Genomic DNA, 12555 nt, shown 5'->3' with positions numbered 1-12555 from the left:
CTTACAGTAAGTACTTATACACTCTTGTTTTGGTTATTTCCTTTCTTTCACATTATTTTTTCACTGAAAACATATTATTTGTGTTTTCCCTGAAAACGTGTGTGTGTGTGTGTGTGTTAACTATAGAGCAGGTGGGGGAAAGTAGCATTGCCTGTACAACTCCCCTGCCAATATCTTCTCTCACATGCACTGCAGATCTTGAGATACACACACACCAATTCACTCCCCACAAAGGGCGCGTGAAGTTTAAAAGCTTCCCTTAATATTTCTAATGTCACTGTTTTTCTTGCAACTATTTTTCAATGCCGTATCTCTACCTTCTAATCCATCCCCTCATGGGACTAATTACAATTAATTAAATGAGCCTTATTTGAAACAGCTGCTCAGAAATCCATTGGCACCAGGAGGGCTGGGCTGGTGCGGAAACTCAGTTTGCAAAGCTAAGCAAATGCTGGCTACTAAAAGGAGGGTGTCCACATTTTTGCAGGAACTCCTTCCCCCGGTACCAGCCATTGTGGCAGTGGGGTGAAGGAGAAATTTAATGTGAACCTAACAAATTCGTGCTTTCCGAAACAATATTCATACCAAAACACAACTATTATTCAATTCCCCGAATTTTGCAATGCTGTTCTCCAGTAAAGTCCTGTATAGGAGTAACATTTGAGAACAGCGTGCCAAAAAATTCATTGCATAGTGAAAATCGTTATGCAAAAATATGCATATGAAAAAAAGAGACAGAGACAGAACTCTTCTACCCAGCACAGGTGGAATCTCAGGGTTGTGGATTCAAGCCCCATGTTGGGCAAAAGAGAGAGTTGGCCTAGATGACCCTCATGGTTCCTTTCTAACTCTACAATTCAATGAATCTACAGTGGTACCTCGGTTTAAGAACAGTCCGGTTTTAGAATGATTTGGTTTACAAACTCCGCAAAACCGGAAATAGTATCTTGGTTTGAGAACTTTACCTCGGTCTAAGAACGGAATCCGAACGGTGGAAGGGCACCAGCAATGGGAGGCCTCATTAGGGAAAGCGCGCCTCGGTTTAAGAATGGTTTTAGTTTAAGAACGGACTTCCGGAATGGATTAAGTTCGTAAACCGAGCTACCACTGTATAGTTCTATGGCACTGAGAAAGAACTGAGAAGCAAGACCCAGAGCAAACAAAGATACTACCCCCTGGCTGTTCTAAATAACTTCCATCACTTATTTTATTTTGTATGGCTTGCTTGGGCTGCATTTGATCCCAATGCTGGCTTGGTGCATCAGTTTTGCTGTTTACTGAAAGTTAAAGCTCTAAATAGCCTTGGACCCCAGGGCATTGTGAATTTTCTTTTACACCTCTGTGATTAAGTCCCTCTTCTGATTAGAGCAGGGGTCAGCGAACCTTTTCAGCTGTGGGCCAGTCCACCATCCTTCAGACTATATTGGGGGGGGGGGTGAACGAAGGCAGATTGAGAAGGTGATTGGGCCGCATCCGGGCCTTAGGTCATCTACCCCTGGATTAGAGGATCATGGGGCAACTTTATCCAGGTAAGTGATGCTAGCAGATTGTGCTTGTAAGAAATGAGTTAATATCTGATTGATTGCCCTTTTTGCCACAAGCAGAAGAAAAAACAAACAAACCAGAAATCCTGAGCCACAAATGTGCACACCTGCCCTAATTGATCTATTATTCTCCAACAAATAGCTTACTTGGTTAAGAGACAGCATTTTCCATCACACATAATTAGAGAACCTCATGGCAATAAATAAATAAATAAATACAGTTCATATTCTAGATAAACGTGATGGATAGGTAAATGTGGGGGGGGAGGTATTGTTTTGTTTTTGTTGTACCTTGGTTCTTGAACGGCTTAGTTGTTGAAGAAATCGGCTCCCAAATGCTGCAAACCCAGAAGTATGTGTTCTGGTCTGCAAACGTTTTTTGGAAGCCGAACATCCGACACGAATTCCACTTGAGTGCAGGAAGTTCCTGCAGCCAATTGGAAGCCACACCTTGGTTTTTGAACTGTTTCAGGAGTGGAACGGACTCCCGGAATGGATTAGGTTTGAGAACCAAGATGTTTGTTGTTTAGTCGTTTAGTCATGCCCGACTCTTCGTTACCACTGTATTTATTTTGTGTTTTTATTTTGTGTTTTTATCTTGTGAACTGCCCTGAGATCTTCAGATGAAGGGTAGTATGTAAATTTAAACACCAACAACAGCAGCAGCTATAGTCCTCTGCTGTTTTCTTGCCACAGATTCAGACTGGGAGATTACACATGTACAAAGTGCATATATATTACATCTACTACATATTTTGGAAAGTTTGTTTTGTTTGCTACACATTTGCATGCCTCTTAAGTTATCATAACCAAATTTGTTCTTCAGATCAAGAAGCTGGTTCTCATCTATGTTTGGATGCATTTGGATGCCATTTTGAATCAAGATGGCTGACAGAACCATTCAAAACGGCACTAATTTGAACCACTTATTTAAAAAACCACATTGGTTGGGAGTGGGGGGAGGCGTTCCTAGAATTCCCAAGCAGTGCCATGCACAGGGCTGTTCATATAATAACAGACAGAATGAAGTCTGAATGAAATGGGAAAATGCTGATGTGGCAGAATGGATGGTAGACTCCCTGCCAATTAGAAATCATCAGGGAGAAAGTTTCCATTCCAGCTTTCCCTACACTGTCTCAGTGCTCTATTTGGCATATAGAAACCATTTTGTCATAAATGAATGAATGAATGAACAATTTGCATGGAGTTCTTTAAGGTTGGGGAGGGCCATTCCAAAATGCATATTTCCCCCCACCATCAGTCTCAAGTGGTATAATCCATTCTACCCACTCAGCACTGTACCTCCTCATTCCACTCCAAGGACAGACTCCAGCTAAATAAATTCATTGTCAGGGTTTGACGGGACAAGGAGGAATGGTGGGAGCCCCCAGCCAGGGAACCCCCAAGGAAAACCCCAGAGGAGGAAGGCTCAGAACCCAAAGATTGGTGGCGAAACACTGAGGAGAGGTCAGAGGGAGAGGATTCGGAGAAGGTGCTAGATACCAAAGGGCAACAGTGACAGGAATTGCACATGACACACAGTATGTGATGCTGGTGTGACATCACACACATCCACCACATGCCAGACCCCCTCAATCTTGGGGGCAACCCAGCGCCTTTGCCTTCCATGGAGGAAGCTTCTCCTAATGTCCAGCCACAATCTGCTTTCTTGTTAGTTCTATATCCTCTGGAGAATGCTTGCTGCAACTTCTGATATCCCTGCTGCTATGTGAAGACATAAGGACACAGGTGGCACTGTGGGTTAAACCACAGAGCCTAGGGCTTGCTGATCAGAAGGTTGGCAGTTTGAATCCCTGCGACAGGGTGAGCTCCCGTTGCTCGGTCCCAGCTCCTGCCAACCTAGCAGTTTGAAAGCACGTCAAAGTGCAAGTAGATAAACAGGTACCACTCCAAGCGGGAAGATAAACGGTGTTTCTGTGCACTGCTCTGGTTCGCCAGAAGCGGCTTTGTCATGCTGGCCACATGACCTGGAAGCTGTACGCCAGCCCCCTTGGCCAACAACACGAGATGAGTGCCACAACCCCAGAGTCGGTCACGACTGGACCTAATGGTCAGGGGTCCCTTTACCTTATGTGAAGACATTGTCACTCTTGCAGCAGCAACAACAACAACAACAACAACAACAACAACAACAACAACAACAACACAGTGGTACCTCAGGTTAAGAACTTGATTTGTTCCAGAGGACCACTCTTAACCTGAAACTGTTCTTAACCTGAGGTACCACTTTAGCTAATGGGGCTTCCCGCTCCGTCCACACCACCGGAGCACAATTTCTGTTCTCATCCTGAAGTTCTTAACCCAAGGTACTATTTCTGGGTTAGCGGAGTCTGTAACCTGAAGCATCTGTAACCTGAAGCGCTTGTAACCCGAGGTACCACTGTAATAATAATAATAATACCAATTTGAGGGCCCTCTGGCACATAAGAAGAAGAGATTGCTGGACCAGACAAGTGGCCCTTTTAAACTAATTTCCTGTTCCCACAGTGGCCAACCAGATGCTTGTGGGAATTCTGCAAGCGGGATCTGAGCACAACAGCAGTTCCAAGTAATTGGTATTCAAAGCATTCTGGAGGTAGAAAGTACCCATCAGGTTTAGAAGCCGTTGATAGCCTTATCCATGAAGTCGTATAATCCTCTTTTAATGGCACCAAAGGTGGTGGCTTCCGCTACGTCTTGTGGGTGCTGCAACCACATACCTGACGAGAACCACTTTTGTTTGTGCAGGCAACAGTTCCCCCAGGACCCAGTGAAGGACCTTCCATGGTGTTGCTGCGGCCTTGCCCTGATAGAAGGCCTTGCCTGCCTCCATGTTCTCAGAGGCCGAGATGCCCAGAGTGTTTTCTCTCGGTACAGTCGTTGAAGCCAGAGAGGCCCAAGGTGAGAGGGCTGTACAGAGCACAGTCTCACCCACCCACCCCATAATTCAATTCCTTTCAATATATGTACCTCAACTGTTTCAGTAGGCAGAACTGGCGCAACTACAGGAACTACATACCGGTAATATCAGTTCCGCATTTGTAAGAACTCAGCCATTTAGCACCTGAACTTTGGAACTCCCTGCCTATTATAATAATAAAAATAATAATTTATTATTTATACCCTGCCCATCTGGCTGGGTTTCCCCAGCCACTCTGGGCGGCTTCCAACAGAAAAATAAAATAAAATAATTAAACATTAAAAGCATCCCTAAACAGGGCTGCCTTCAGATGTCTTCTAAAAACTTTCACTATACTATGTTTTTCAGTGCCTGCTAAAACATTCTTGTTTAGACAAGCCTACCCAGATGGCTTAGAGAGTTGAGAGTTTTCATCTAGGGTAGCCATATTTCAAAAAGTGAAAATCCAGACACAAAAGCTTTGTTTTTCCTTTTCTTTTTGCAAGATCTCAAAAAGAAAACAAAAAAGAAGTTTCTGAGCTACTTTTAAGGAAATGCAGCAAAATCTACACTTCCGGCATGGTTTGCCATATGTACGGATTTTCCCGGACACTTAAACTATTCCTGCACGGACACTCTTTCCAATGGCTAAAGTCCGGCAATAACATCTGGAAAATTCCAGGTGCACGGCAACCCTATTTTCATCTGTTTTTAGTATTTTGTATCTTTTAAAGTACAACTGTAATTGTTTCTTAATTTTCTTGTTTCATTTTTTTTGTAAACTGTTTTGAGGGTTTTTTTTATAACCAAGCGGTGCATATGCATGCATACACACACACACACACAAACAAACAAACAAACACACACACCCTTTTAAAAAGAAATGTAAGGCTTTATTCAGCTAATTCAGTGCACTAGCAGAAGCCAGTGTAAAGGATTCTTCCTAGCACAATTGAACTTTTCTCCTCTCCTTCCTCAGCATGCCCCTCATGCTCTCCCAAATCTCCCCCAGAGGGTCAGGATGACCCCCAGAACAGTGCATAAGGGAGGAGAGGGGTGATTGCACTAATGGAGCCATATCGTTAGTGCTATGGCGAATCCAACCCAGTGATCTTTATTTAACAATAACCCTCATCCCCCGCACCCACATCCCAGGTAGCATGAGAGAAGCATTGCTGCTTATGGTGTAAACCCTCATCCCACTGTAGGCTCTGACCTCAACAGTGATGGCTCAATGCTTTGGCGCTCAAGATGCCCTCAAGGGGCTCTGCTCCATGAGTTCAGCCCACCTCTCTCCTGCCCACAGAGGGCAGGACTAAAAGCAAATGGGTGGAAACTGCAGGGAAGCAAGTTATGGCAAAACAACATCCTAATGGAGAGAGGTGTTTGACAGCGGAACAGTCTCCCTTGGGAGGTGGTGGGCTCTCCTTCGCTAGTATTTACTGAAGCAAAGGATGGGTGGCCATCCCTTCAATATGCTGCCAACCAAGCAGGAAAACCACTTCAAACAAACTGACCTTTGCTCATAGTTTATAACTTCAAAATACCTTCCATATCTGATGAGGAGCATGGGGTGCTGTTTTGCAATGAGTCAGCCCAATGAGTCTAGTACAGGGTCTCCAACTGTCTGTGGACTACCATTCCCATCATCCATGACCACTGCTCCTGCTAGCTAGGGATGATAGGAGTTGTAGTCCAAAAACACCCAAGTTTGGGAAACCCTGATCAGCTCTCCAGGTTTTCAGACAGGGAATCTCTCCCAGCCCTCCCTGGAGATGACCGGGGATTGAACCTGGGACCTTCTGCTGCAAAACAAGATGCTCTACCTCTGAGCACTGGCCCTTTCCAATGAAGGTGATGGCAGGACAAAAGAAGCAAATGCCTACCCACCTGAGCATCTATGTCTATATTATATATCCCCTTTCGGCCTCTGATGCACTTATTGTCTATCCCCAGCTTGGGATACAGTGGTGCCTCGCTAGACGAATTTAATTCGTTCCACGGGTCTTTTCTTATGACGAAAAATTCATCTAGCGAATCCCATAGGAATGCATTGAAATTTTTTGAATTTTTTTTGCCCATAGGAACGCATTAATTGAATTTCAATGCATTCCTATGGGAAACCGCGATTCGCTAGACAAATTTTTCATAAAACGAATTCGTCTAGCGAGGCAACCTCCGCTCGAAAAATCCTTTTGTTAAGCAGAAATTTCGTTAAGCAGGGCATTCGTTAAGCGAGGCACCACTGTATTGAGAAAGCCCTTGGCCAGCTATCACCATGAATAACAACACACCCACCCATGCCTTGCCACAGTTGTTTTTTCAAGCAAGGGAAAGGCTGCCACTCCAGAGCATCTTTTTCATGTGGTCCCAGCTTCCATCCCCACCATCTCCCAGCTAGGGCTGGGAGAAAATCCCTTTGTGGAACCCTACAGAGTCCACCTGAGCTCAATGGACCGCCGGTGCTGACTCTGTATACAGCAAAAACTCTCTGGAGGGCTAGAGAAGAGGAGGAAGCAGCTTACCCCTCACATTTTGGCGAATTGGGCGGCGTGCTGGTCGGATCTTCTTCCAGGATGGTCCTGAAATGCATAGGAAACATCCCTCCAATTACGTGCATGGCATCCTCCGCGTTCACATAGCCACGCAGATCAAACTTCCCAAGCAGCCGGCACTCTTCTTCTCCCTCCTCCCCAGCTGTGTCTTCCTCGCCTCGGGTGGGCACAAACACGTACAAGGCCTGCATCAGCAGCCCTGTGAGCAGCCAGAACTTTGCACGGGCCATTTTAACTCTGAGCCGCTGGAAGGAAATAATTGCTGCTTCCAAAAAAAAAAAGAGCACAGGGTTTTTATGAGGCTCTCGCGTGTTGACTGTTCGCCAGCCTATGAAGGAGAACGACTGTTCCCAAGAGGATCCACACAGGTGGATTCTCTTTGCTGCGACAGCTGCCAAGGCACAAGCTCGTCTATGAAGGGCTGGAAGGATAGGAAAGGTTGTTGTGGTTTTTATTTTTTATTTTTTTAAAAAGAACTGCTAATAAAAACGAAGTGACCCACATCATTTCATGCATTTACCTTCTCTCATACTGATGCCATTTCCCATCTTTTGCTTAGATCTTTAGCGCAGGTGCCTGAGTACAAGGATTAATAAACAACAATGATTTAAGAATCATTGCTGGATCAGACATGGAGTACACTTAGGCTACATTCACGCCGCAGTTTTAAAGCACTATAGTGCCACTTTAAACAGTCATGGCTTCTCCCAAACATTCCCCCAAACATTCCATAACACATTACGGCATGGGTAGGCAAACTAAGGCCCGCGGGCCCGATCAGGCCCAATAGCCTTCTCGATCCAACCCGCGGACGATCCGGAATCACCGCGTGGATCACCAGCATGCGCGTTCTTTCCCTCTCCCTCACATGGCGGTGGCGCCTCCTCCCTCCCTCCTCCTGGCTTCTCCCCGCCCTGCCTAGAGGAGGAAGGGGACTGGGCTTTGTTGGTGCCAGCAGCAGCACTCGAGTGGCCACCATTTTAAGCAGCCCCCCTCCGGAGCCCTTTCGCGTACCGCTCATCATTCCTCCGCCAGCCCTTGCCGCTCGCAAGACACAGGTAAGCAGCCACTGGGGCTCGTGCTGCTCCCCCCCTCAAAATATAGTCCAGCCCCCACAAGGTCTGAGGGACAGTGGACCGGCCCCCTGCTGAAAAAGTTTGCTGACCCCTGCATTAGGGTATGAAGGTGCCACAAGTCTCTTTGCTGCAACAGATCAACACAACTTACCCATTTTAAAATCCCCAATGGGAAGCTCTTTCCAAGCCTAACTGCTGCATGTATGCAGAAGCAATGCGGGCAGATCATGGGCCAGATGTAAGCCACATCTGGCCTCTTGACTGACATTCCCCTCCCCCCCTTTAAAGCAGCAGCTTTCAATCATTCTCTCCCCAGGGAGTCGGCACCTTTACTGAGGGACTCCAGCATGCTGGAGGTGCATTTTAGAGAAATCTGGGGGTATGTTCTTAGGCTGTCTCTTTGTCTATGCAGGTGACAGTGGCTTCAACCAAATTAAAGTGAGTTGTGACTAAGGCCCCATCTGCACTGCACATTTAAAGCAGTATTGCACTGCTTTCAACACTCTCATGGCTTCCCCCAAAGAATCCTGGGAACTGTGGTTTATTAAAGGTGCAGAGAGATGCTAGGACACCCTTTTCCTTACACGGCTACAACTCCCAGAGTTCCCTGGGAAGGGGGATTGATTGTTAAACCACTCTGGGAACTGTAGCTCTCTGCAATGCAACAACCATCATGGCTGAATATCTACTGTAGGCTTAGAACACTGAAAATATGCAACCTACCTACTGTATACTTCTTGCCAAAAATGGGATGGTTATACCAGAACACAGACCAGCCACCCTGGATTTTGCATACTTTCCAAATCCCCTGTTGAATAGTGCTGGGCCTCATGTTGTCATCAAATGATACATCACTCGATGTGGACTTGGTTGCTCTTTGACCCTGTCGTTCACCTTTCGTTGGAACTCTGGTTTACCTTTTGAATTGTCTGCTTATGTGCTATGTACTTTAGCAAGATTATGATGTGAGTAAATAATATATCCCTGTATGTCAAGGAAGGCCGGGGTACATGGTGGGAGAAATGGCTGCTTCTTGGAAATTGGCAGAAAAGCACAACGCAAATGATCGGCTGGAGCACCTCACCTATGAGGAAAGGAGGCAAGATTTGTTTTTTGTTTTAGTTGGGGGGGGAGCTGTGAGGGGGAGGGGGACATGACTGAGTTTTAAAAAATTAGATGTGAAGAAAATGAACGGAGAGGAAGTTTTACCTCACTCTTGCGTAACCAGAGTTCTAGGGAACCAGGGTTATCTGATGAAGCTGAATAGAAGATCCAGGACAGGCAAGACGAACGACTTCTTTACACAGCACAGCCTTATGCTGTGTGATTCACTTCCGCAAGGTGTAGTGATGGCTACCCAACTTAGTCTTTAAAAGGGGATTGGGCAAATAAATTCATGGAATATAAATCCATCAACACTGGGAGAGGGCTATGGCCCTCATCTTCTGCCTAGATGTTGGCCATGGTTAGGAACAAGATGCTACGCCAGATGGGCCTTTGGTCTGATTCAGCAGGACTTTCCTTATCCTCTTATGAACTATCATACCATGACTACTGGAAGCCAGTGTGGCAAAATGGTTAGAATGTTGGACTAAGACCTGGGAGACCAGGGTTTGAATCTCCACTCAGCCATGAAGTTCCCTGGGTGCTTTGAGGGAGTCACTATCTCCTAGCCTAACCTACTTCACTGGATGAAATGAGGAGGAGAACCAAATAGTCATACCTCAGGTTATGGTCGCTTCAGGTTGCGCGTTTTTGGGTTGTTCACTGCGCCGAACCCGGAAGTCCCAGAATGGGTTACTTCCAGGTTTTGGCACTCTGCATGTGCAGAAGCACTAAATCGCGCTTTGCGCAGAAGCGCCGAATCGCAACCTGCGCGTACGCAGATGCGGCACTGCGGGTTGCGATCGCTGCAGGTTGCAAACGTGCCTCCCTTTCGGATCACGTTCGCAACCTGAGCGTCCACTGTACACCACCTTGAGATCCTTGGAAGATGGAATATAAATGTAATAAATAAATAGATAGATACTGTGAGGAGTGGGATCTGGTCTCGAGAGTACTTAGGTACTGGGCTGAAAGGGTTGGATATCTACATTTAAATTGCTTCTGGTTGGCAATGAATAAGTCACTTCCTTCTTGTCTGACCTACCTAACCAGGTTGTTGTGAGAACATAGTATAACACTGTGTGCTGTCCTAAGATCCTCTGGGGCGATGTTTGCTAAAAACCAATATAAACACCTCATGACTTGTCACTACTTGTCTTTACCTGGTAGCAACAGAAAACACCTGAACCCCAGAAGGTTACGAAATCCAAAATGGGCACCAGGGGAACAGATCCAGTGAAGGCAGAAGTCTTGTTTTCTTTTTTCCTCTGCGGTTATGATTCTAATGGAAAGGCTGATATTCAGGGAGATGTGAGAGTCTAGCTGTGAATTTGACAGGCCCCCATTGTATCTCCTTCCTACTCCTCTTTCCTTTTTCCTTCCTCTACCTATTTAAATCTTATAATTATATAATTAGGATGTTTGGAAAAAAGAGAAAAGCAGAGTTGTGAAATCAAAAGGCTGGAGGCGGAAGTGATGGTTACAATTTTTTATCCACCCCCCCCCCCATAAAAAACATCATTCTTCTGTAAAACAATTACTTTTAATATGCATCTATTCAGTTAGCAGACTGCAGAAAACCCCAGAGCTGCCATAGTGTAACAACGAAGAAATCTTCAATACAAATACATTTTAAAAAACCAGGGTTGCAAAGTGGGCATTGCAGGTCAGCTATCTTATTCATTTTCACAATCATGTACTGTACAGCCTTTCCTTCTAGGAGCTCAAGGAAATGTATTTAGTACTTTCCTGTGACATTTAAACAGCACAACCACCCTGCGAGGGAGGTTAGTCCCAATGACAACAATGTCAACAAGAGTACTGTACCTCACACTCATAAGATGCTGGTTATTAAAATATTAAAGGGTGCAATGTTTAGAATAAATTGGGTTACAGACGCTTCAGGTTACAGACTCCACTAGCCCAGAAATAGTACCTCGGGTTAAGAACTTTGCTTCAGGATGAGAACAGAAATTGTGCTCCGGCGGCACAGCGGCAGCAGGAGCCCCCATTAGCTAAAGTGGTGTCTCGGGTTAAGAACAGTTTCAGGTAAAGAACAGACTTCCGGAACGAATTAAGTTCTTAACCAGAGGTACCACTGTATACATGTTTTAAAGGCAGCAGATAAAAAGCGAGGACATCAGCTTCCTCCATGGCTTAATAGAGCTATGACAGCACAGCACAGCACTGCAGAGTCTCCTAAGTGCTCTGTGACCTTTTTATCTGAGCTGGTTCCTGAGACGAAGTGAATTGGCTGAAGATTGAGCGCAAATGGGAGGCTCGGACTTCGTTAAGTAGACCTCAACAGAACTTAGATGGATTTTAATTTTAATTTTTTGCATATTTTCATCTTCCCTGAACCTCCAGCCTGATTTCATACAATTACATATACTGCAAATACTGGCGGTGAGCGCCAACAGGATTGTAGCTGAAACAGCACCACAGAAAAGCAAAAGTGTTGTATTAGCGCAGCGAGCTCAGAGGAACTCTGACATTTGGCAAAGCACAAAAAAGCCACTTTAAAAAATACTTAAGGGGGGGGGGCAACCTTCCCCAAAAGCCCAATGAAGACTAAGTATGCACAGGGCCAAAAGAGTGTTTAAAAGTCCCTGGGGGGAAGGGGACCCCCGAGATGGCAGGGGACGGGCAGTGGAATACCTTTACTTACCTCTCACACTCTGCATTAAACAATCACTGATGATGGTGACCTGAACCATTATTATGGTTTTAAAGTTCTGCATCCACCTTTATTTTATTTGGAGCTAACCATTGAGATAGGACATAATCTGTGTGTCTAGAAATGTTCTTTGCTGCACGTTTTTTCCAACCTTGCGTTCTGAAGTTGTTTCACGCAACCAACAGGATACCCAAATACAGTGGTACCTTGGGTTACAAATGCTTTGGGTTACAAACTCCGCTAACCCGGGAGTAGTTGCTCCGGGTTGTGAACTTTGCCCCAGGATGAGAATGGAAATCGTGCAGCAGCAGTGGGAGGCCCCATTAGCGAAAGCGCACCTCAGGTTAAGAACATTTTCAGGTTAAGAACGGACCTCCGGAACGAATTAAGTTTGTAACCTGAGGTAGCACTCTACTTCGATATATCATCAGAAACAACGCCTTCCCACACTTATTGCTCTTCTGTAGTTATAATATTGTTGTTGTTTTGTTGTTTAGTCATTTAGTCGTGTCCGACTCTTCGTGACCCCATGGACCTAACCCAAAGCTACTCAAGTCAGCAAGGATGCTACTCTTCCTTTAAAACACCAGGTGGCAGTAAAACACTGGCAATAGAGGGAGATGTAGGTTTTCACACACACAGTTGTCCAGCTCTTCAAAAGTATTCTGAATTTTGTTTGTCCCTTTGAAATTACACAAGT

The 12555-nt window shown here is 45.4% G+C and overlaps 1 protein-coding gene across 1 annotated transcript in view; it reads right to left on the bottom strand.

Moving 5' to 3' along the window:
• Window positions 1-7228, bottom strand: part of LOC118093931 (vomeronasal type-2 receptor 1-like) — a 32207-nt gene extending 24979 nt beyond the window's left edge. Inside the window, exon 1 of the mRNA XM_035133785.3 lies at window positions 6969-7228. Within this exon, the coding sequence (XP_034989676.3) occupies window positions 6969-7228 (260 nt within the window). The remainder of the gene's footprint in view (window positions 1-6968) is intronic.
• Between the last annotated feature and the right edge of the window lie 5327 nt (window positions 7229-12555).

The sequence above is a fragment of the Zootoca vivipara genome, chromosome 5 (genome assembly GCF_965207765.1).
Source record: "Zootoca vivipara chromosome 5, rZooViv2.hap1.1, whole genome shotgun sequence".
Taxonomy (NCBI): Eukaryota; Metazoa; Chordata; class Lepidosauria; order Squamata; family Lacertidae; genus Zootoca; species Zootoca vivipara.
This window is presented reverse-complemented; position numbering and strand designations above follow the sequence as displayed.